This window comes from Lasioglossum baleicum, chromosome 10 (assembly GCF_051020765.1).
Source record: "Lasioglossum baleicum chromosome 10, iyLasBale1, whole genome shotgun sequence".
NCBI classification, from domain to species: Eukaryota; Metazoa; Arthropoda; class Insecta; order Hymenoptera; family Halictidae; genus Lasioglossum; species Lasioglossum baleicum.
Genome location: NC_134938.1, coordinates 9,422,366 through 9,448,393, shown reverse-complemented (window position 1 = coordinate 9,448,393; position 26,028 = coordinate 9,422,366). Strand labels below are relative to the sequence as shown.

The following is a 26,028-nucleotide window of genomic DNA, read 5'->3' as shown; positions in this document are numbered from 1 at the left end:
TTGGCGTTGTTCGGCAGAAGCTGACTGAAACGTGTAAAATGAATTTTACAGTGGGTGTACAAAGTATTCGTACACTTTTTAAAAGCGAATAACTTTTTCAAAATTGGACCCAATAGCTTGAGTTCTTTTTTAGACGTTAGAAGGATTAGTTTACTAGCTAATGTGTAAATAATTTTTCTTTTAAATTATTATTGGTCGCAATTGCGAAGGAAAAGTAGAGGTCACGATTTTTAAATATTTTATCTGTGCCTGTAATGAAAATTTAAAACATGTATTTTTTAAATCTAAGTAAGTCATAGGTGGACCTATTAAAAAAACATTAGAGCAATATAAGTGACGTAGTTTAGTATGCTTGATGAAACGAGTGGCATCTCACTACAATTTTATGTATAATAAATGTAAGTATTACTCGCATAAAGAGATTCACCACCCCTAGCCGTCCAAGAGTTATCATTAACATCTTCATCAATTTTGATAACGAAATCTAAAAAATATTTTTAGAAGACCATGCAAAATTGTTATAGGAAATATAGTAATATGTTTGCTATGCAAAAATGTATAATAAACGGGTAGTTGGATTGGTAGTTGCTCACGCAATTTAACGAAGTAAGTGCATAGTATATCTAATAAATTATCTATTATCTTTATCTATATAAATAAAAATCAAATGCTGTTCGCGTTGGTAAGTGCGTCACTTGAGAACGGCTGGACCGATTTGGCTCATTCTTTTTTTTAAATGTTCGTATTAGTCCGAACTAGGTGTTATAGGATAAAAGTATCACAGAAAAATGGAAAATTCGGGAAAAACTAAAAGTGCTTTTAGAATCATATTTCAATACGACAAAAAAATTAACGTCGTAGCTTTTAATCAATACATATTTCAATAGAACGTCGCAGCTTTTAATCAATATTTCAATAGAAATTTATATTATCGACGTCTGTTTGCATTATCGACATTATAAACATACACACCAAATAAAATGCGTACCACTAACCCTCTCGCGAGCTCGCAAAGCGAGCGAGTTACAACAACCCTACTCGCGAAGCGAGCGCGCAACAACTCCCCTCTAATTGTTAATAAATATTATTGGTAATAATTAGACTGCGGATCTTTATGGAAAATAAAAAATGTTTGCATTGATTGTAAGACACAGCAGCCAAATTAAAATTTCACTCTTCTTTTAATTACCTTATCAAGGTAAAACTAATACACTGGTGGCCTTAAATCTTTTTAATCCTCCACTGTTTTAAATTGTATGTAGCTATTTTTGTCATAAATGCATAAAATCCGTAGTCTAGTAATAATATTTATCAAGGACAGTGGTACAGAAGAAATTATACAAGTTCAAATAAACACTTGAATCAGATTCTTGTTCCACGTAAAGTTCGTGAGGTAATAGTTACGCAACGCGCTTCTGAGTAATGCGGCATGTATATGTAAGTAGGTACATACATCAGTAAGTGTACGAAAGCCACGAGTCATTGAACGAAGTTTAAATAACAACTTTTCCCACCCGGATTCTTCCAGCTGTTATCGGCAGTTGCTCGCGAATCGTTGTGCGTCGCAGATGTTTATGCGTCTCGCGCTCCTATAGTGTTTCCGTGTGATTGCGTATCATTTACAACGAACTATAAATAAATCCACTATTGGAAACGAAGAGGTGCTCGGATCGAAATGTATCCATTTAATTATTTACGATTTTTAATTGCTCAGTTGGTTGAACTTCACAGGACATTTAACAAGGAAACCTTATGTATTTATTTATGTATTGGGTTGGCAAGAATTGTTTTATTCAAACAATGAACTTTAACGAATAAAACATTTTCCCTTTCGTTCGATGATCTTTGCCAAAAAGAATAAATAAGAAAATATTTTATTGATTAAAGTTCATCGCTTGGATAAAGAAATTCGGTTTTTATTTCACCTTAAAATACCGAAATTACTTTCTTGCAATATTTTCAAGATTTCCAAGATTTTACTCAGTTTTTTGTTTGAGCGTCCTCCGTGAAAAAATATCATTGTTTGATAGGAATTGTATCATAGTATAAATTGTTGAGTGAGAACAAAGGTTTCGATAAGAACTCATCGATTGCCTGTTACAGCGACGAACGTAAAATGGAAACGATAGACGATCCTCACCTGAGACACCTGTTCGATGGAAATCGCGTATTTAATGTCTACAATGAGAATGCAATAAATTTATCAGTTGGTGCTCCCGGTCCTGACCTACTCCAAAACCTGCCGGATATGATACAAAGAGCGACGGACCACAAACTGGTAAATATAATGGTTTGTTACATTACTCGAAATTGTCAAAGTTTATTTTTTATTAACACTAGAGCTACCACTGCCGGTCAAATGAACGGTTCTATATTTTTTATTTTACGATTATCGAAATTATGAAGTTGCTTCTTAAAAATTCACGATAGCAGCAATTCATCAAGATATAAACTATAACATTATAGGCACTATACCCAGTTCGAACGAGAATCTTGATAAGAAGTTGACTAGTCATTTCACATGATTTGAACGTTTCGTTTGTCAACAGTTTGCTATTATAATCGTTTCTATTTTATTTAGTGGGGTCTAAGACAAAATTGAATAAAAATGAATCAGTTATTTCACATCACATTATTTTAAACATTGTTATTTCAACATATATGGAATTCATTTAGTGTTAACATCATTTTCCTTTAAATATCTAGGAACAAGAAATAATATATATCTTAGACCACTTTCATAAATTATGAAATTGAGTAGATGAAATTCAAAATAGTTGAAAAATTTTTAAAATTGAATATGTCAATATGTGATTTCTCCTCTATTAAAATCATTAAGCGAAGAAATAATTAACATTCAATTTAGTTTCTATTCCTGGCAATCGATGCAGATAATTTTTATTTTGCGTGAAGTCTATTCATAATTATGGGCACAATATATACATATGTTCATGATTAGCACATTTTTTAGAAAACGAAAGTGTTCGCTTATTGTGTATGCTTCTTCTTAGGAACAAGAACGCAAAGAGGGAATGTACTATCTTTTTCAATATGGCCCGACTGCAGGTTTGTGGGAATATCGCGACGAATTAGCGATGTTTCTAACCAGACGATACGGCGATCCAGTGAAAAGAGAAAATTTAATTTTGACCTGCGGCGCAACTCACGGCCTTCAACTTCTGCTGAACACCGTCCTTTCACCGAACGGAGTTATCTTCGTGGAAGAAGTCACTTACATGATTGCTCTGGATACGTTCAAACAATTTCCATTAATTAAAATAGTAACAGGTAAAATATTTCGACGTAATAATTCGTCAAATAAAAAAATTATTAAAAATAGTGTAAGTCACAAACAAAGTTTAACACTTTGCATGCACTCGGAGCTATATGAATATTTTCAAAAATGCTAGAATATAAAATTGTTTAAAAGTGTCTTGTTCTATACTGCATTTTTATAATGCCTCATTCTTTCGGTGAAAATATATTCTACAGCGTTAAATTTGTTATAAAATATATATGTTTCCAGCGCATTAAATAAATATCAGTGTGTACCATTATCAGTGGTACGTGTTAAATAGTATGTCTTAGAAAATGACTATAATATTAAACGCATTTGTTTGTGGCAGTACCAATGAAGAACGATATAATCGATTTGGACGCGTTTGAGAAAATAGTCGCCGAGGAAAAAAATAAGGGAGAATTTCTTTTAACCGACGAAAAGATATTTTGGGCTATGCTTTACGCTATTCCCACTTTCCACAACCCTACCGGAAGCACGATGTCTCCAGGTAAACAATAAATTACGTATACTTTATCATCGATCGTACAGTTACACAGTAATTTTGTGAATTGTTCATTTTCTATAGAGAGCTGCAAGAAATTGGTTGAAATAACGCGTAACTATTCTGTGCTGGTTGCTTGCGACGATGTTTATAATTTACTTTACTATGGAGACGGTTTCCCGCCCCATCGATTATATTATTACGATGATCCAAAGGATGCTGAATATAAAGGTGGAAATATAGTGTCGAATGGATCATTTTCGAAGATTCTTTCACCGGCAATTCGCTGCGGTTGGATGGAATGCCCGCCGCGACTGACGAAAATCTTTCGATCGTCGTAAGCATTTTTGAATTCGAAATTCTATACTATCTCATTTCCATAACTATGATTTCACATGTTCACGTTCCAAACTTACTGATTTCATATTTTCATCTGGAAATTATAAAATATTAATGAATTTTTAATCAGGACAGCGTATTAGAATGTTTTGTTCGATTTTTTCACGAATTTAAAAACCTCCAGAGGGATCTTACACAGCGGTGGTGCTGTTAATAATTACGTTTCCGGTGTTATTGCGAGTTTACTGCAGCTAAGGATTGAAGACGAGTATCTCGACAAACTAGTTAAAATTTACAGGGTGAGTTTCGTAATAAATAGACTGCGGATTTTTATGCATTTATGCAGAAATTAGTTGGGTGAAAATATAAAACAAGTAAACGATTAGAAAAATTTGAGAATATTGTAATGTCGTTTTTAATGCAATAATGTCACTAAGGGATGAAATCAATTTTTCTTTTACTCCTGCTTCCTACAATCATTGCAGAACATTTTTATTTTGCCTAAAGGTCCGCAGTCTAATAACAAACAACAAATTGTTCATTAGTAGTTCAGAAAGTACTATTTGTACTTCATTAAATTCATTTAAAATTGTTCAAATGTAAAAGAAGTGGTTTCCATTGTTCACTATTCTTTTATATAGACTTGCGTGTATTCTTTTATGAGATAAAGATAGAAATAGTTATAATAATTTCAAGGATAATTGAAATTGAAATACACATCAATTTTGGAAAGTTCTGAGCATGTATGTACTCTTTTGTAGGAACGATTAACGACATTATGTGATGTATTGAAACGTTATTTACCAACATGTTGCTCATTTCAACAACCAGAAGGTGGTTACTTTGTATGGATTCATCTACCGTCAGGTACGTTTTGTGTATGATGGTGAACACTACTCTTCTATACCAAATAAACTCTTCTATACTAAATTTTCTGTAGGTATGAATGGTGCTGACTTCGTCAAATGGTGTCAAGAAAACCATAAAGTAGCAGCTATTCCTGGAGTAAGATTTTCATACACAGGAAAATGTCACAACTATTTACGACTGAGTATAGGATTTCATAGGAAAGAGATTTTACAAACTGCTTCGCAGACTCTTTGCACTGCTTTACTACACTATATTAGAAATAATATGCAAGTAATAAAATGAAGTAACTGCATTTATAAGCTTTCAGTAGAGCTATTAGTGCCATCATTAAGTATTAGTTTCAAACAATTCAAACATTTAAATATTCTCAATCATAAATGCTGTTCAAATAAAGGTAATTAGTATATAATTACCAAAGAATAAAAGAAACAGATAAATTAAGAATAAAAATAACATTTCTTAAGTACTGAAAATATCGACAAATCTCAATTATTTTATATACAGTATGTTTGGCAACAGTTTGGAGAAAATTTGAGAGGTAATTGCACAGGACAACATAAGATAAAAATCAAGAATAAACGAATTGTATGTATAATCCATCGATAGACACAGAGTTAATCATTACTGTACTCTTGATTTTCGTCTTATATAATCATGAAGAACAATCCCCTAAATTTACTTTCCTTGTTATCTACATATATATATAATGTACTTATACATATTTGTACAGTTTCATATTATCCGATTTCAAAGCTTCATCATTGTTTTACTTCGAAAAGTAATTATAATATAAATTGTACATTCGAATGACTACGACGAGTCACGTAACAGTTCTTTCTCTTTTGTAAGCAACAACTTCTCAGCATTGTCAACGTATTCACGACTTAAATTGGTAATATAACTCTCAATTCTAATAATTAAATCTTCGGACAACTTTTCTTTTCTTTTTACCGTCTTGATATGCATGTTTCGTACATCGGTAATGTCTTCTTTGCACTTGACAAAATATTTCTTCGCTGTCTTCGCTAAGGTTTCCCTGTATTCTTTGGTGACTCTGTAAAATACAAGAAAGTTAATATCATGTTAGTTTTATCGTTTTATATTTCACACAGTTAATTTCTTCATAAATGCATAAAGATCCACAGTCTACTTATGAATATGTTCAAAAAGGGCTAGAATATAAAATTCGATAGAAGTTTGTACAATTTTCATTTATCTCAGAACAAAATTAAAATTTGCCTACAAAATTTGAAAATTGCACAAACATCCGCAGTCTAATAATAACAATATGTGTCCTACTTACTTGGGTATTGGTATATAAAGCATAGTACCATCTTGTTGCGGATTCAAATTCATTTGAGACTTGGACAGAGTGTTCAGAACATCAGGAATTATTTGAGGGAAGGCGGACATATTCATGACTATTATTTTAGGTTTCCGACTAATTTCTACTATCTCTTGAAGTTGATATTCAGTTCCATCGAATTTGACAGTTAACTCTTCGATGGCACCCACACTCGTACGTAGACCTATGTGTTTCATCAATTGATTCTTATAGTCCTCGAATGCTTTGTCGAATAACATATTCATACGTTCTACATTTATAACACCATCTAATTCATCAGGATTAATATGCACAGCTTGTGGTTTTTTCTTATCTTTTCCGCCACCTTTAACTTTTGATAATGTTCTCGTAGTGGAGAAACTGTCGATTCTGTACAGTTGCGGAAAATTATTCAGGTTACTTCGTTCATTCGAAAAGCTTGAATTACTAAAATTATGTAGCTTCCGCGCATATTTTATTGAAAAACCATTAAGTCTACATATGTAGAGATTTACGAAATTTCTTGCACACCAATGTAATTTCATTGTGACTGTCATTGTCTTACTTCTTTTCGAATTCACATAAAGATGCGGGGTTATTGTTATTCTAATAATGCAAGGAACACATTTTACTCCGTTTAGATGAAATCTCTCTGATGAAATATTGCGAAAGGTTATAAAATTACATGAGTGAACATTGAACATTCATACAGGTGGCGCTACTAAAAATATCAGTGCTGCACCCTAGTGAAGAAATACTCAACAGGTTCCTGTCAGACCATAGAATACATATAGAGTAGAGACATTGCATATTATTTATGGGCTTTTCTGTCTGGGCCTCAGGGGCCTCAATTATGTAAGAGCCCCATGTTACTGATAGCAGAGAGTTATGAGAGTACTCACGCCCGGGGATTGTCCGTGTCACTTTTGTCTGCACATCATCTTTAGCATGGAACAGCTCCTACATCATCTTTAGCATGGAACAGAACCTACATCATCTTTAACAGGAAACAGAACCACTATACTGTTATTAAAATCTGTGGCATGAGCACAGATACTATCTCGTCGGTGCCGCCACAAACTTAATTAAGTCTGTGCACCGACGATTTCGCCGGTAGTTGCAGTTTGCAGTGCTTTGATGGCTGACTTCTTCTGTGCTTTTGATTTTTTCAGGAACGCTAGTGCTGCACCAAGTCGATCGGAAACTAACCTGTTCGTCGTTAGCATGGACTACAACCCAGTTGCCTGTTGCCTACATTAGCAGAGACTAGAACCCATTGACTTCCATGATGTAAGAGATGTTTCTATCACAGACGACGTATAAAACACAAACAATATTTGTGCAGACATTGTACCATTTCGGTGTACATTTTATGTATGAATTTACAATGAATAAATAAAGACATTGTAATAAAGAAGCTTGTCTATGTAAATATTTATTCCACCACCAATTTTTCCCGAACGTCTGGCTTGACGTTGAGTTATACTACTTAATTTTCGAAATTTTTCGAGCGTCTGACATGTCGTTGACTTGTACTACTGAAATTCCGGATACCTCCTTCGATATCATGTTCTCCTAATAGAAAGTTCAATTTCCGAGGTTTTCGAAAAATTTGCGCAAATTTTCGCCCGTCTGGCTTGACGTTGAGTTGTACTACTTAATTTTCGAAATTTTTCGAGCGTCTGACTTGTTGTCGAGTTGTACTACTGAAATTCCGGATACCTCCTTCGATATCATGTTCTCCTAATAGAAAGTTCAATTTCCGAGGTTTTCGAAAAATTATCGCAAATTTTCGCCCGTCTGGCTTGACGTTGAGTTGTACTACTGAAATTCCGGATACCTCCTTCGATATCATGTTCTCCTAATAGAAAGTTCAATTTCCGAGGTTTTCGAAAAATTTGCGCAAATTTTCGACCGTCTGGCTTGACGTTGAGTTGTACTACTTAATTTTCGAAATTTTTCGAGCGTCTGACTTGTTGTCGAGTTGTACTACTGAAATTCCGGATACCTCCTTCGATATCATGTTCTCCTAATAGAAAGTTCAATTTCCGAGGTTTTCGAAAAATTATCGCAAATTTTCGCCCGTCTGGCTTGACGTTGAGTTGTACTACTGAAATTCCGGATACCTCCTTCGATATCATGTTCTCCTAATAGAAAGTTCAATTTCCGAGGTTTTCGAAAAATTTGCGCAAATTTTCGACCGTCTGGCTTGACGTTGAGTTGTACTACTTAATTTTCGAAATTTTTCGAGCGTCTGACTTGTTGTCGAGTTGTACTACTGAAATTCCGGATACCTCCTTCGATATCATGTTCTCCTAATAGAAAGTTCAATTTCCGAGGTTTTCGAAAAATTTGCGCAAATTTTCGCCCGTCTGGCTTGACGTTGAGTTGTACTACTTAATTTTCGAAATTTTTCGAGCGTCTGACTTGTTGTCGAGTTGTACTACTGAAATTCCGGATACCTCCTTCGATATCATGTTCTCCTAATAGAAAGTTCAATTTCCGAGGTTTTCGAAAAATTTGCGCAAATTTTCGACCGTCTGGCTTGACGTTGAGTTGTACTACTTAATTTTCGAAATTTTTCGAGCGTCTGACTTGTTGTCGAGTTGTACTACTGAAATTCCGGATACCTCCTTCGATATCATGTTCTCCTAATAGAAAGTTCAATTTCCGAGGTTTTCGAAAAAAATTCGGAAATTTTCGACCGTCTCACTTGACGTTGAGTTGTACTACTGAAATTCCGGATACCTCCTTCGATATCATGTTCTCCTAATAGAAAGTTCAATTTCCGAGGTTTTCGAAAAATTTGCGCAAATTTTCGACCGTCTGGCTTGACGTTGAGTTGTACTACTTAATTTTCGAAATTTTTCGAGCGTCTGACTTGTTGTCGAGTTGTACTACTGAAATTCCGGATACCTCCTTCGATATCATGTTCTCCTAATAGAAAGTTCAATTTCCGAGGTTTTCGAAAAATTATCGCAAATTTTCGCCCGTCTGGCTTGACGTTGAGTTGTACTACTGAAATTCCGGATACCTCCTTCGATATCATGTTCTCCTAATAGAAAGTTCAATTTCCGAGGTTTTCGAAAAATTATCGCAAATTTTCGCCCGTCTGGCTTGACGTTGAGTTGTACTACTGAAATTCCGGATACCTCCTTCGATATCATGTTCTCCTAATAGAAAGTTCAATTTCCGAGGTTTTCGAAAAATTTGCGCAAATTTTCGACCGTCTGGCTTGACGTTGAGTTGTACTACTTAATTTTCGAAATTTTTCGAGCGTCTGACTTGTTGTCGAGTTGTACTACTGAAATTCCGGATACCTCCTTCGATATCATGTTCTCCTAATAGAAAGTTCAATTTCCGAGGTTTTCGAAAAATTATCGCAAATTTTCGCCCGTCTGGCTTGACGTTGAGTTGTACTACTTAATTTTCGAAATTTTTCGAGCGTCTGACTTGTTGTCGAGTTGTACTACTGAAATTCCGGATACCTCCTTCGATATCATGTTCTCCTAATAGAAAGTTCAATTTCCGAGGTTTTCGAAAAATTTGCGCAAATTTTCGCCCGTCTGGCTTGACGTTGAGTTGTACTACTTAATTTTCGAAATTTTTCGAGCGTCTGACTTGTTGTCGAGTTGTACTACTGAAATTCCGGATACCTCCTTCGATATCATGTTCTCCTAATAGGAAGTTCAATTTCCGAGGTTTTCGAAAAATTATCGCAAATTTTCGCCCGTCTGGCTTGACGTTGAGTTGTACTACTTAATTTTCGAAATTTTCGAGCGTCCGACATGTCGTTGACTTGTACTACTGAAATTCCGGATACCTCCTTCGATATCATGTTCTCCTAATACAAAGTTCAATTTTCGAAGTTTTCGAAAAAAATTCGGAAATTTTCGACCGTCTCACTTGACGTTGAGTTGTACTACTTAATTTTCGAAATTTTTCGAGCGTCTGACTTGTCGTTGACCTGCACTACTGAATTTCGTGCCACCTCCTTCAATATCATATTCTCCTAATACAAAATTGAATTTACGAGGATTTCGAAAAAATTTCGGAAATTTTCGACCGTCTGGCTAGACGTTGAGTTGCACTACTTAATAGTACATCTAGGAGTTTTTCGTGCTTGAAATATCTGCTTGTTCGACGGTGAATGTAACATTTGATGATAATCGATTTGCCTTCTGCACCGACGAGAAGCCGTCAATGGCCTTCTCCCCAACGTCATCTAACAATTCCGTTCCAAATTATGATGTAAAAGAAATTTTCTAAGCTTCCATTTTGGTAGAATACAATTAGTTAAGTTGCTATATACAGGTGGAAAATTAAGACATTTTAAGCGACGATAACATCTTAATAAATTGATCTATTCAACCGCGATGTAATCTCTGTAATCTCTTATTTCCATAGCAATCTGACTTTGCTGCTGTGAATAATTAATCGCGAATTACCAATTGCCGCGTTACTGGAGAACCGACATTGGTCTGAATATTTAAACAAGTGGTAATCCGCGGATGGGACATTTAACGAACAGGAAGGTGTACAAGAGTTTCATAATTGAATACGTATAATTTATGAAGCGTTGCCTATAAGACAAACATCAAAATGTTATTATTATACTCCGGATTTTATGCATTTAGGACAAAAACGAGTACGTGCAGTTTTAAACAGTGAAAGGATTAAAAGACTTAAAAGGTATTGATATATAATATGATTTTTACTCTCTATATTAAAATTATTAGTAAAAATATAAATTTATATTTCGCTCCCATGTCTTGCAAAGATCCGGAGTCTAGTTATTATAATATTATTAATTCGTGCGAGATGTGCGCCATGTGTTTGGCAATTTTTAAGATAAATTATTTACTTTAATAGGGGAAATAGCGATGAATGTACTGATTAAGAATCATATTGATATTTTTGTTTAATTTCGCCTTGAGATGTTCCTCTAAAAAGTATTACAAAATTTCTCTGAATGTCCATTCTTTACTCGTTAATATATTAATTTATAGTCTTCTAATGAGGATTTGTGCAAACATGTTAAATACAGAAAGATTTTACATAATCTATACATTTAGGTGACTATAAAAGGGGCGACTCCTGTCTGCGCTGCTTACTTCCTAGATGAAACTTCCGAGCATGTAGCTAATGTTAAGCGGTAATTCGTCGAATAAGAACGAAAGGCGAAGAGCAAGCATATAAGCCAGTAAATTCAACTCTGAATGAATAGGGATAGGGGAAACGCGGACGTGGTAAGCAGCGAACTGGCGAAACGATGCGCAGAGAACGAACGAAATAGATAGCGTCTCCGGGGAGAGAGAAATCCAGTTCCAGGCAAACTGTCTTGCTAGTAGTCCAAAGATAGTTTCGGATTCAGATTCCCAAGAGTTAGGTGAAACCGCCTTCCCGACCCAAACGTTCTCTATTCTCCACGGCCACGATTCTATGCCGCCTCCGAAACGAGATCTACCAAATCTGAACATTGACTTTAGCTTTTTCGCGGAAGCAATCAAACGAGCCGTCAAATTTCTTATACTTGCCGATGTTATGCGCGGGGCCAATGTAACAAGAACACCCTCGAAAGAAACCGATTCCGTTCGTACAGGGATTTCGAAACTGTTTACATTCCCGAAGAGCTTTTAACACCTCGGTAACTTGTCGATTCTTATTCGAAGCTCTGTCCACAGTTCACTTTTGTGGCTGTTTACCCAACCCTGATTTGATGAATAAACTTTTTCGAAAAATGTTTCGCTTCGTCACTTTTTAATAAACTGCGAATGCTGACTAATATTATAAAATCCTCGAAACTGGGGAACTGGCTTCCTTTCCGTGAACATTTATGAAAGGAGTTTCCATTGGAATAAAACTACGCGATATTTATAATAATTTTTGGGTTTCATAGACTACCGAGTCTAATATGGATCTAGAGATAAGAGATGCCGTGTACACAATTTCATTTGTATAACTAATTACTTATGCATTAATATGCAGATTATGGAACGTTTGAATGGGAGAGTTTTCAGATAATGAGTTTTCTGGACAATGGGTACTAGGATGAATGGGTTTCTGCTATACATATTCTCGTTTGGGGTCGTCGATTTTTGAGGATTTACGAGATAAAAACTGTTTAAGATATTATGGATGAAAAAGTTTTGCATATTTTATATTCGTTTAGAGCGTATCTGTTCCTGAAAAATTTTTATGGAAAGAAATGTTTCTCTTGAGAATTTCTTTATAAAGCGTTCTCATATGTAGAACAGATAATTTAGGATCTGTAATAAAAGTTCCGAGGACACGAAAGAGCTTTTAACCAAATTACGAAAATATATATCCCTTTCTTGCACCGTAATAAAATCGTTAACTTCTGTAATTCTTCGGTCACATCGAAGTTTTACGTACTTTTTATTTGTTATTATTACCATACACTTTTATGAGTGCCTATCCTTGTAAATTTTTATTCGTTTTAAACAAAGTGATAGTCCAAATATGCTGCAGATCCTTTTTTACAGAATTCCATTGTTCTAGACCTGGTCTTTCAATACCAGTATAAAGTGAAAAGATCTCTATCATTTCACAAGTTGACGCTTCGTTTCCGAGATATTAGCAGTTGAAAATTGGAGGTTCAACTTCCGGCAGGGAGTTCAAACCTCATTGTCAGTCAGGTTGGCACTCGGCCACTCGTACACCATCGCGCACTGTCGAAAAACAAAGGGTGATGCTTCCAACCCCTTCTTCTCCATTGTGCACCCTGCTACAATTGTTCCACGGCTTTCAACGATCTTTCGACTTTTTCTAATAACATTATCCATACTTACTCGTAATCTTTTCCTTTCAGAATTTCTACGTACGGGCTGAACGTGCCTATCTCAAATAATGTAAAATCTCTACTTTTCAATCAATAAGCGTGCACTTACGTCATTTTCCTCATCTAATTGTAAGAAAAAAATGTTAAGACCGACAAATTGAAAGAAAACCTACAACAATATTATTTTAGTGACAAAACTACGTGTACTGATGTTATCTTATTGTGTAGAAACTACAGTGAAAAGACTTAATATTCGGACGCTCTAAAAAAGATATTCATTATTTTTGATATTGTACTATACGATTTGAACTTTTTTGGATTTGATGTACAAAACGTATTTTTTAAATTTTCAATATAGGCTCACATAAAAAAGTTGTAAAATGCAACTTTTAGTATTTTTTCTACAATTCCGGTCAATTGCAATTTTTGAAAAAATTTATTTTCACATCCTGTAGTAAACTAATTGCTCTAGTTTTCCCAAAAAGTTCAAATCATATAGTACAGGGGTCGGCAAACTACGGCCCGCGGGCTAAATCCGGCCTGCCGCACAGTGGGACCTTTCGTCCAAATCGGAGACAAAATCAAAGAACTTTCGTTAGAAATGAGGTAGAGCGATGAAATTTTTTAAAAATTAAAGCTGATACTTGGCAGAATATTTGAAAGATAGGGAGATCCTCTTCATATGGACTCTAAAAGACAACGAATAAGTCTTAAATGAAAAAATAAATACGAAAAAGCATGATGCCACCTTACGAATGAACAGCGGATTTTATTCATCAAATAAAACAAAGTAGTCGGATATACAATGGTCATAATAGTATTTGTGAATTTTTAATATGTTTTCACGGTTTGGTATTCTATCCATAAAATTTTGGCATAAATGCATAAAATCCACAGTGTAGTAATTACTATGGACGTTCTCCAGGATCGCTGGCAAAAATTACATCGGTCTTACTAATGACTAAGAACACATAAACAAATACTAACTTCGCTAGTTGAGCATTAGGCTCTAATTGAAGAGTGGACAGCGTGACAAGGTCATAAAGATAGTAAAAAATCCCGCAGACGGTCCACAGTGCCTGGTTGAGGATTAAACCAATGGCTTTTTATTATTAACTTAACTGTTATTATTTGGTTATTAGATTTTAAATGTCATTTCTTGGAATATACTTCTTAATAGACGGTTCTTTATGCAAAATAAGAATTGTCAACCTGAATTTCAACAAACTGGAGTGAAATAGAAACGTAACATGTTTAATAGAACAGAATTTTTTAATTCTTCGAATATTTTTACTGCTTTAAATTGCACCTACTCATTTTCGTTATAAATGCATAAAATCCGCTGTCTACTTATTAAAGTAAATGAAGCGACACGCACAGAGTTTGAAATGCACGTTCGCATATGGAATTCTGTTTTTTAAATCAACTCTGGATCGGGCAACTCTTATCACATTGAAAACACATTATCATAGAAGATGTATTTGCTCTCTTTATTCATGAAAGCGACTTGTTAAGTTACAACTGGATTGCGACATCCACAAAGCAAGCGAACGGGACTGGCCCTCGTGCATATTGCAAGGGGAAGTCTCAAAATTACTTTCAAGCGGACCGTTAATGTGCTGCGACCTGGCTTTAAATATTCTACCTCGCCGAAAAACTTTGTCCACGATTGAAATGCTAGGGGATGCTGAGCAGACTCCGTAAGCAGCACAAGCTTGGAAATAATGTTCGCGCTAAACGTTAAACGTATTATACCGAGATTTAAACTCGATGTGTTTCGTTGAAAAATCGGACTCGAGTCGAATTGTCGAAAAATTCGTCAGAAATTTAATATACGGGTTAAATGTCAGCATTGTCTTCCAGCAAGTTGCGTTTCAACACTTTGACCCTTTGAAAGTGCAAACTGCAATTACTTTTTCAATTTCTTTAGACTCTACAAATTGTTATGGTAAAAATTAATATTTAACCCTTGGAATTCGAGGCTACCTCGACTCTAGAAATTTTATAAGCATTTTATAAACGAAACAAGTAAAATCGAGCGCCTTTAGTAATTTATTAAGTATAAGTAAAATTAGAAATGCGAAAATTACTGCGAATTATGGTATCGCAATTAATAGAGGCGTCTCTTTGCCACTTGTGTGAACAACTTTATCGAAAATTCTTTAACACCGAACTCAAAGACAAGAATTCGGTTTAATATTGTAGCTACAAACAAAAAGTAACAATTCGTGATAAAATAACAACCGAATAAAAGAATGTGGGCAGTACTGGGCAGACAGAAGTTTGATTAAACGAATGAAAAAAGGAAACGGTTCCGTTCGAGCTTTCTCAAGCGTTTCCAGTTCGAGATCAAACGGTCCGGCTGCGGTAGTCGTGCAAATATCAATTGGTTCCGGTAGAATGGCCACACATTCGGTCATTACATATAAGAACGTCAAATATTCGTAATTATTATATGTGGGAGCGTAAGTAGTATTGAAAATATGAGAAGGCATATTATGTTTTGTATCTCTACGATGAACGCACGCATTGTTACGCCTGCGATTTCTTCGATTTCCAAAATTAAAACTAAGATATTGACGAGTTTACGTAAAACAATCAACTTTTAGATGAACATGCAGTTTTACTAAATTCCTACTGTTTTTCCCGAAGAACTAAAATATGAAAATTCTTGGATACATGAAGAAATCTGCTTTATCGGGTTTCCCGCAAAAGGAAACTGTATAGCACTATGTCTAAGCTTAGAATATCATAAGATTACACAGAATATGTACATTGTCCGAATAGAGACGATTTATAAAAATAATTCTAACATTTTGAGGACTTGTCAATTTGTGACTACGTTACCGACGAGAAATTGAGGACTGATAAGAGCGTCCTCTGTCCATGGACAATAGTTAATTACGGAACTACCTACTGAAATAGTATTGTCGGAAAAATGTCAAACGTGTGGGTGAATGAATGGGAGATTAAAGTTTTGGGGATACTAGCGCAATAGTAATGCTTCTTGTTTCTTACTCAATCCTTTGATGAATTTTTGGATGACATTTTAGGGGGACATTCTCTTGTTCACTCGAAAATTTGACTTTTTCTGCAATATTGAAGGTGATGGGACAACATTTAGCCCTTTGCCGTCGGTGCTATTTTAACTAGAAAATTAAGCATTTCTTCCTAGCTAGAATAATTTCATTGTATATCATTTCTTTCATTTTATGGATATCGAAATACAAATACAAATCATTTTTGGATTAAATAATGACTAGAACGCGGATATTTATGAAAAATAAAAATTGTCTGCATCAATTGCAAGACGTAGCAACTGTATACAATTTTATTTCATCTCTTAACAATTTTACTAAATAACAAATATAATCGATTTCTTAAATTTTCTGATATTTTTACTCTTTTCTGTATTCACCCATTATTCACCACTGTTTCGTCATTTAAAAGTATTTTGTAACGCATACGATTATTCAGGATATTCTAACCGCAAATATAATTTTAGTAATAATCATACGACGAAATGTCTATTTAAGAGAACAGATTATACTGAACCAACATGTAAACGAAAGTACGATTGAATTTCAAATTTCTTACCGGAATTATACGAATATGTACCCAAGCAGTTTACCTTTCGAGCGGCTAAGCGATCCCCTTTCTAATTAAAATTATGAATATTTCTGTATTGTACCGGCCGTTATGTGTATTCCCAGAAAATTACAATTTCCGGCGGATCAACTTCTAATTGGAAGTACATAAAACCCTATAGAAAATCAGATTCAATTACCCGCAGATTTGTGCCGAATCCATTACTCGCTGTTTATATTCCATTTAGGTAAAGTAAGTAGGTGTCTAAGGATTCTACGAAACAAAGATTTCAACGCGACTATACCGAGAAGAGACTCACAAAGAAGAAGCTTTGTTCTTTATCATTCAATGAATATTTCGTATAAATTCCTTTTAGGTAAGCTATTGTAACGTAAAAATGGAGATGTTCGAAGTTCGAAACTACTTCGCGCCGCAACGTTTATTCGATAAAACTTAGATGTTGTTATTATACTAACTTCTTATTTCAAATTTACAATATACAGAGTGGTCAGGAACTTTCTTTGGCACCCAATACACAAAGTGAATCAATAAGAACTAACATTTATAAAATAACTTGTAACCTGTCGCTTGTATTAAAAAATGTTTTAAACGAGTTATGTTGCATTTCGAAAATCGCATCGGATGGATGCAGTTATATTTTTTAGTTCTTATTAGCTCACCTTGTAAATCGATAAATTAGAAGAACTTCAGAAGGCGTAGATACGCGCAAAAAATTTAATTAAAAATGTAAGCTGGCTTACAAAATATTCGAGGTATTTTTCGTATAAATTTTTCAGGTTATACGACCGGCTCACAGATACCCACTCTATAGCATTCTGTAAAATGTCGGACAATGTTTATTGATTATCTAGCAATGCTGAGTGATATCGAAAAAATTTCGACGTCCTCCGAACGCTGGAGCAACTCCTCTCGATCGGTATTTCGAACGATCAAACCGCCCTCTCCGAGTGCTCGTTGATACTCGTGAACATCCCCCAATGAATTCTTAGGGCGTAAATTAATTAAGACCGTGTATTAGGTTGTCCCAAAAGTTCGCCTCGCAATGTGCGCGCTTGATATTGTTACGTTAGGCAACACGAGCACATAATATACAAACAGCGCACGATCGTCAACAACAGCTGACGAGCCTCGGAGGGACGTGTAAAATGTTGCGACGTCATAAATGATAACGTCTGGATAAGCAGTGGATCCCGAAAACTATTTCATCACTGAATTTCCAATCTGTGAATAATCGTCGACATTTAAAATATGATAGTTCCGTTAAAAAAAGTAGTACAAGAATGAACTTGTTCTCATTTTAAAGCTTGACACCTCTACTTTCGCAAACTATCATTAGTTCATCCGTGAGATAGTTTTGCACGATGTAACAATGGGTCTACATGACTATTGAGCGGGGGTGTATATTCGCAGTGCGTTTAGTTTGCACTCGGAGACCGTATGGCATTTAAAAATAGGTTTGAATGTCACACAACGTCCTTGAATTCAGAAGTTTCCGCTCATAATTCCAGGGGAATATATGGGGTGGAATGGCGGGGACAAAAAGCAGAAGAGACGCCGGGCGTCGCGACGCGACGTCGCCAACGAGAAGGCGACGCGACGGTCGAAGGGTGTGCGTCGATAATAACGCAGAAAAGGGTAGTTGGAGAAAATGGGAGCAAAAAGTCTGAAAACACTTGGTCTAGATAGCCACTTGCTTTCGCGGGTTTTGCAGTTCGTTTGCCATTACGCGAATCCTCGCGTCATTCTCAAACATTCGACTCCGTGTTGCGCTTTACGATTATTTCTGTCGCGAATTGAAAATCAGTCATGTTAAGCGTTGTTGTTGTTCTTAATATTTTCTAAATTTTATATATGAATACAGAAATAGGTTGATCATTAGACAGCGGATCTTTGTGCAAAATAAAAATTTTCTACTCGAATTGCAACAACCTAGAGTGTAGTAGAAATTAATTTTTTCTCATAATATTTAAATTCTTCGAATGTTTCTACTGTTTTAAATCGCACCTACTCATTTTTGTTATAAATGCATAAAATCCGCTGTCTATTGATCATTGTTCTGTTTCATTTGAACTTTACAAACTCTCACATCGTAAAACGTACGTAGTTCCAATAAATATCGATTTATTGTTCAACGTGACGTGGATACTTCTAAACGAAGAAAGGTTGACTCTTCGTAGCCTTGGGACACCATTTTCATTCCATTTGTGACACGCCGTCAAAATAGTTTTCTACGCTACTTTTGTGTAAGCTACACTGTTGCTGATCCGATTTGGTGATTGGCACTTTAATGCTCTCCCCTGTCAAACACAGAAGGTTAAATGACAAATAATCTGACAAAAAAACTACGGCTTTTATACAAAATAAAAATTGCAGTCGCTGCAAGATGCAGGAGCTAACGCAGACATTTATTTTGATCCTTTTGTGCGGTGCATCAGCATTGCAAATACTATGGGACAAGAAAGAATAGGGCAGTAAATCGATGGAGAAGCTATTTACTTCTCCGAACTATTAACCGGATGGAAGTATAATCAATCTTAATTACAAATCGCGAACGTGCTATATCTTTAATGATAAGAAACATGCTATATCACCGGTGCTGTTCGCGGCCACCTCTTTTCAATGCAAATACCAATGACGTTATATCTCAAATAAAGTTCTTTTCGCTGAATGTGTCAGGTGAGGTCTGAGCGAGCAGTAAAACGAGCCACGTCAGAATCGTACGATCGTTTACGCGAATGATAACCAGTCACTCAACTGATGCTAGGAAGAGGGGATACCTAAGTAGGCGTTCGCTGGTTCATTCACATTGCGTGGCAAGATTTCCTACCACAAGGATTAGAAGTTTGATGAGAGATTAACTAATACAAGACGTCATAGTTGAGATATATCACGTCGTTTCCCGCTAGATGGAAAATTCATGGAATCCTACGACGCCATATCACAATAGAATTTCATATTAAATACCTATTATACAGAAGTAGGACGGTATATATTCCTATGATAAATGGTATACTACAGCATCACAGTTCTCAACTGTTATTGTAAACATAGCCACGGATCGGTCTCCACGGCTGAATTAATCAGCATAACGTTGTTGCATCATTTCATCTTCTTCCGAAAGAACTAATGCATTACGTGGAACACGATCTGCAACAAATATCACGCTATTTACGGGTACTACTGAAAATATTATTCTGTACAAATTTAATCATATTACTTACACAAAAGCAACGTATCCTGTGTACATCTGTGATGACGTCTCCCGAACAATTCCGGAAGTACTAACGTATGTATTACGTTAAGCACGATCTGCAACAAATATCACGCTATTTACGGGGTACTATTGAAAATATTATTCTGTACGAAATTAATAATGTTACTTACACAAAAACAACGTAGCCCGTGTACATCTGTGACGACTCCCGAACAATTACGGAAGCATCTTTCACACTTGAAGAATCGTTAAACGAGAGTTAGCGTCAAACAAGAAAATGATCTCGTCCATCATGATTTCCCGAAATCTTTAAGAATTGGATTCGTGTCCTAAGTTTTGAGCTTCGTATGCACGACACACGCCATTTTTCGCGAATGCAGCAGAAGTCGCGTCGGACCGTAAAACTTTATGAGTTTCGTTGTTATGTTTATCCAACATATTTTGTCGCGGCAACCCCCTGATGCGAGAACCTAGTCGTTTTCCGAGTGCTCTTCGTTATTATTTAGTTCGTTCAAATTTTTACAGATGTAGGGAGCACACGCGAGCATAACCTTGAGTTTCGAGCGCTCGAGCACGTAGCTGCGTTATATCTTCTTATCCATCTCCTACTACATACGTAGTAGTTTAATAAATTAATCTGAATTTTAAACACACGTGCAACGTACTACACTTAGAGAAATATAACTGTATAGTGTTTACGAACCATGTTAGCAAAATATTATTTTTGCGAATCGTGTAACGCTGACCAAAGTAGTCATGTGTTTCACGGTCCGAAAGTAGAATTTAATCTGTCAGATAAGTTACGGTTTGCTCGAATTATTTCCTGAAATTATTCCGTTCCCTGTAGACGGAACTCGTAACGGAGCTCCGCCTCGGTCACCAAGCTTGACATAATCAAATTAGACATTTGCATAATGCATATTAAACACAAATTAGAAAAACAGAGGCCACTGTTTTATAGTTCTTTGTCCGAGTTCATTGTCTGTTTATAGGCGTTGCTATATTTATTCAGAAGCGTGCGCGTGATGTAAAACAGAAAGTCTTCTCCATGGTCAGCAGAAAATGAAATGCAGTATCTTCATTATCACTACTAGACTGCGGATTTGACGAATTTATGACAGAAATAAGTATGTGTCATTCAAAACAATAGAAAGATTAAAAGAGTTTAACAATGTTCATACTCTATTTTGACCATATCAGAATTATTAATGAGCAAAATGAATTTTTACTAAACTCCTGTAGATTGCCATTGATGTGTAAAAATTTTATTTTCCACAAAAATCCACAGTCTAATTATCACTTTGTAATTTCATACCTGGTGCATATGCGTATCCTCAAATTTTGCAAAACATGTGTTTAATTTAAGGTAAAGGATTATCATGATAATTATGATGAAGAAAATATTGGTAGAATACGATCAAAGAATACAATTTAATTTTTTGAAATATTACACGTGAGAAGAATAGATATTCTTAAAAATTTTACTTTGCTACAACACTCGCGTAGGCAAGAAAACAACATTGTGGCAGCGGTGAACGAAATATGTGTGTTCTTTCAATTTCGTTAGCGTAATTACATCGGCGGAGGTGTCACCTGAACCTTGTTCTAGAAATGCAGTTATCTCTTCAATCTCATTCCACCTTTCTAACCAAAGTAATGGTATTTACCACAGACGAGGTATAAGAGTAGACCAATCACCATATAGGGTTTCGTCTCTCACACAATAACAACTGGTTTTCTTTGTTGTTGGAACTAGTTCCACGAAAACGATCAAATACAAATGGCTAACGAGTTGTGTCTGTGATGTTATGACTATATGTTCGAATTATATTTTTTTAGTTGATAGCAAGCTCAAATAGCAAGCTCATGCATATAAAATGCTGCAAGAATCATTTGCTGGAATATGAGAAAATGAACAGCATTTCAGAAACGCGCATCAATGACTAATTAATTAACCCTTAGCACTCACCACGTAACGGTCACCGTATTGCGTCATATATTTGTACAGTTTCTGCGTCTCGATAAGAAATGACGCGCGGTTGACACGGTCACTCGCGGAAACTCACACGTGTGTTTATTTTCACTCTCATTATTTTAATGACACCGCGGTCGAACCCTTGGGTCTGTGAGGGTCGCAGGTACGCCGCGGTGGTAGGGCGGCTACCCTCGCGAATTTTTCGTTGGTGGAGAAGGGCGAGAAACCCACACAGAGTCCCTGACGATCGGCGATTGCCCTCGAACTGTGACCGGAGCGGAGGGCAGGGGAGGCGATTGATCCATCGCCTCGTCTGTGATGGTACCAACTAAAAGTGTTGTATAGTCTGTATTTTAAAAAAAGCACAAACTCATACGCATATATTCTGAATATAAAGTCCAAAATTCCAAAAGATGGGTAAGAGACACGAATTGATATTTTTATTTGAATTTTTCTTATCATAACTTGCATATCTATGCTAAATTCGCTATTCTAAAATTTTGCTATCTCATTCCACGATTAAATTTTTTTGAGGATCATGTCATACTTCGAATAACAGCTAAAATTGATTTTATTACTAAAAACTCTTTTACTGTATACGATACATTCCATTCAAAATGGGATAACACGGCGCTGAACAAGTTGATCCATTTTTTTGGTAAAATATGTTGGATGCCTGATACCTGACTTATTCCAACATGTGTATGCATCACGTGTATAGTGTTGTATACATATAGGGCATATGTGAATTGTTATTGAAATGCATTATTCAGCTTGCTCCGGGGCGAAACTTTAAACTATGTATCTTATTTATATTATGAAAAATTGTGAATACAATTTACATACATGTGCGGTTTAAATATGTAGCTTAAATATTTTTAAACAGTGCGAACTTTACGTCTGTTCGAATTCATCAAAGCAATAAATACTTGAGTAGTCTAATTATGCAGTATACAGTATACACGGTGTAATAATTAGTTCTTTGTTATTCTGTTCCTTCATCCAGATAGGGATATTAGAAACAATTTTAAAAATTAATAAATCGGTAACTACATTTTTAGAATAACCGAGATAATCCTTAAAAATGTTGGAACTGTTTTTTAACGGTTGCAAATACGTTTCGCATTAAATGAATCTACCCCGATTTTTCATCTCAACCATTTTACCAAAAAAGAATAAAGACGAACGAAGAATTATATCGTTCTGCCAAACCGCTTGGAATGTTACATATTTAATTTCTTCCGTAGCTTGAAATTTCAATGAAAATGTCGAATTATACGAGATAATGATATTAATAAAAATACTAAATATATGACAATAAACTGATTAATTATTAAGTTAAACAATAACGTGTAGCTACACGTATGTACTGTGTACACATGTGATTTATTTACAAATTTCCAAAATACACAACTTGATTGAATATTCAACAACTGTTTATAATCAAACTCTTAATAGCATATTACGCGCGCGGTAATATATAAAGTAACAACTTAATTAGACGTATCTGATTATTATCATTGGTTACTTTGACCTCGCCGACACGATTTCATCGATACCGAATATGACAAATTTTAATGAAATTATTCATTTATATTTAATAATTATTTTTAAAAAGTAAATCATTTTTTCCATTTTAGGCTTCCATCAAGAAAAACGTCACAATTCCTGTTTCTTGTTTGTGTTGTACGTTGTACCTCATGAAATCACACAAAATATCAATGATATATTTTATGAAAAACGTCACAACTCTAATCATTTTATATAATTATTAGATTTTATTTGTTTTTACTTGCAGCCACGAATTGTACTAAAATTTATATCTTTTTATTTGCGACGTTTTTCTTGTGCATGAACGATACACATATTAGAATAGAAATAATCCAATCTGAATATATCCGTATCGATAATGTTAGTAAATCGATTCTATTTACCGTTGTTTAGTGGCTCAGTGGCAACTCGTTATCCCGATGATCAGTTTTGCTAATGCTACCTGATGCTAGGCTGTTTTGTCAGTGCGGGGTTGAGGATCGAGGTAAAGGGGATAGATTCCTGTTACACGACAATCAGACGTATCTGGATTCCGTGAAAATCCGCTAATTATCAGTGAGTATTGTTCGCGGACAACGGGGGTGAGCTACTTCTTAATTAAAATCTGTTTGGGCGGCAACGCAAGGTCCCGGCTCGGCTTTCGTTGTTCCGCGAAGACTCTCAATTAATGATCTTACACGTTGCTTGAACGAGAGCCGTAATGACAGCAACGCGGCGCCAGCGTGGTTCGACGAAGCAGAGCGTAATACATAGAGAAAATACAGCATGCAGCAAGAGATGTACATACAACGAAAGAGAAAGAAGCAAAGAAACGGTCTCTCGCGTCCCCCCACCAAACGAGTTCGGTGGCGTGATGCGATCGGCGCGTGCGCACTCGGCGCACGCCTTTAAAGCTTCGTGCCGCCAAAACGCATTCCCATGAGTCAATCGTGCACAGCCGGTCGCGCAGTACGGACTACATGTGACGCGAGAATATACGTCGACTTGTCGTGAGTTCGAGACTATCCGAGCGTGCAAGGAAGCGTGCGTGTGACGCGTTTTCTCGTTGCTTTCTACATACTATACGTTCATAGGAGAACGGTCGCTATCGACGAACGTTGTTCGCATTCTACAACTAAGTCCAGTGCGTAAACATTTTTCGTTTCGCGTATCGTTCGACCAGAAAATTCTGTGACAAAACATTCAGAGATGAGGAACCTCGTGGAGAAACAACTGTCCTGGCTCGCTCTCCTCGTCACTGCATTCTACTCCTGTGAGTAAAATCCCATTTCGCTTTCTTTAACCCGTGTCACCAGTTTTGCCATGAGTGAAGCAAACCCAGTGGGGAACGTCGGTTATTGTTCGCTTACGGTGTGAAATTCGCGCAATTCGAAAAGGTTGTATGCACACCGGTTTTCCAATGCAACGGCTCCGAAGTGCTCGAGGCTCGTTCCTAAGCAGCGTGTTCTATCTTTAGCAGATTTTCAGTCTAGTCCGGACTCGTTTTGCAAGTGAGTTTTTGTAATCTACCGTGTACAATCGAATCGCTTAACTGTGTATTTCCGCAAATACCTAGTCTGTTTATTTACCCGCGTCGTCTCGCCGACTGATGATCAACTGACCTACACACGACACACCATCTGTTTGTCCTTGTTTTCATTCAGCGATACGCATGTATCTCGCGAGCGACTTGATTAATCGCGTAAACAATCCAGTTTAGGAGTTTCGACATCGGACAATTGTTTCGATACATGTATCGATGCTTATTTCGCGGCTTGATATAACGTTCGGTGGGAAAATTCGATACAGAAAATAAACTGCAAGCGGAGTTATGAATGTTTCATATCCGCCGTTTAGCTGACCAATTAAACGGTATCAAGCTGCGATCGTAGCGAACTGCAATCGGTCCCATGCCATATGTTGCCGCGCGCCATCGCGATGCACCCGTTTATTAGCATCATTGGATTTACGAAACGAGGCTCGCGGACGCTGGCGAGAGGAAAAAATAAACGTTTCGGCAATCTCGAACGTTTTTATAAGCAATTAACGAACAATTGGCCCGTCGTGAAATTCTAGAATAGTCGTTCGAGAAGAGGTGCATGCGATCGATAGATTTTCTCGTGGTGAGATACTAAAATAGCGCGATGCTTACCACGTGGGTGAGTCTCTCCGTTACATCGTACGAGATGACGTCGCGGCCGCTGATTGGTCGAGCAGATGGGCGTGCGCCTGGCCTTACCTTGCCAACGTATAGCGATGGGACTGACCCGGGGTTTGGAATGTGCGAACAATTCAATTGTCAAGCGCTTTTCGCGGAATGCAGCCTGTTGGTGACGTTCAATTTCAAAGAGAACGTTATCAAATCTATTTCCCAGGGAAGTGACATTTCGTACTTCGACATAAATATTTTTCACACCCTGATTTTGCTATCTTATTCGATTACGCGAATTTCATTTTGGAATTCTAAACGTACCGAGCACCGAATGTTGGCGTACAAAAGTAACAATAACAATTTTTAGTACAGTAGATGCTGGAAAAAGGAAATTTAACTCGCCGCTTTTCGTGAATGCTGAACACAGACAT

General features: G+C 36.2%; 3 protein-coding genes and 1 long non-coding RNA gene across 7 annotated transcripts in view; 2 read left to right on the top strand and 2 right to left on the bottom strand.

Moving 5' to 3' along the window:
- Positions 1-37: 37 nt before the first annotated feature.
- Positions 38-5,576, top strand: LOC143212761 (2-aminoadipate transaminase). 3 transcript variants are annotated; one of them, XM_076431879.1, is made up of 8 exons: positions 38-398; positions 2,104-2,278; positions 3,012-3,288; positions 3,627-3,788; positions 3,867-4,119; positions 4,306-4,420; positions 4,883-4,988; positions 5,062-5,576. In XM_076431879.1, the coding sequence occupies exons 2-8, from the start codon at positions 2,117-2,119 to the stop codon at positions 5,271-5,273; spliced, it is 1,287 nt and encodes a 428-aa protein (XP_076287994.1). In that variant the 5' UTR covers positions 38-398; positions 2,104-2,116; the 3' UTR covers positions 5,274-5,576. The 3 variants fall into 3 exon arrangements, with proteins under 3 accessions (XP_076287994.1, XP_076287993.1, XP_076287992.1); XM_076431878.1 differs by lacking the exon at positions 38-398 and adding an exon at positions 449-1,661; XM_076431877.1 differs by lacking the exon at positions 38-398 and adding an exon at positions 449-1,677.
- Positions 5,577-5,651: 75 nt separating this feature from the next.
- On the bottom strand, positions 5,652-7,040 carry Mrrf1 (mitochondrial ribosome recycling factor 1). Its single transcript, XM_076431881.1, has 2 exons — positions 6,295-7,040; positions 5,652-6,045 (listed from the first exon to the last, which is right to left on the bottom strand). Exons 1-2 carry the CDS (start codon positions 7,017-7,019, stop codon positions 5,802-5,804), a joined length of 969 nt encoding a protein of 322 aa, XP_076287996.1. The 5' UTR covers positions 7,020-7,040; the 3' UTR covers positions 5,652-5,801.
- A 7,429-nt stretch (positions 7,041-14,469) lies between these two features.
- LOC143213069 (uncharacterized) lies at positions 14,470-24,409 on the bottom strand. Of its 2 annotated transcripts, XR_013009856.1 has the most exons (5): positions 20,644-24,409; positions 20,111-20,545; positions 19,948-20,035; positions 19,691-19,873; positions 14,470-19,023 (listed from the first exon to the last, which is right to left on the bottom strand). It is a non-coding gene; the product is annotated as an uncharacterized LOC143213069 (long non-coding RNA). The 2 variants fall into 2 exon arrangements; XR_013009855.1 differs by having other exon boundaries at positions 20,111-24,409.
- The window catches only part of LOC143213065 (uncharacterized), a 57,252-nt gene continuing 55,594 nt past the window's right edge, over positions 24,371-26,028 (top strand). The window contains exon 1 of the mRNA XM_076432560.1: positions 24,371-24,718. Coding sequence (XP_076288675.1) covers positions 24,655-24,718 — 64 coding nt within the window. The 5' untranslated portion in view covers positions 24,371-24,654. The remainder of the gene's footprint in view (positions 24,719-26,028) is intronic.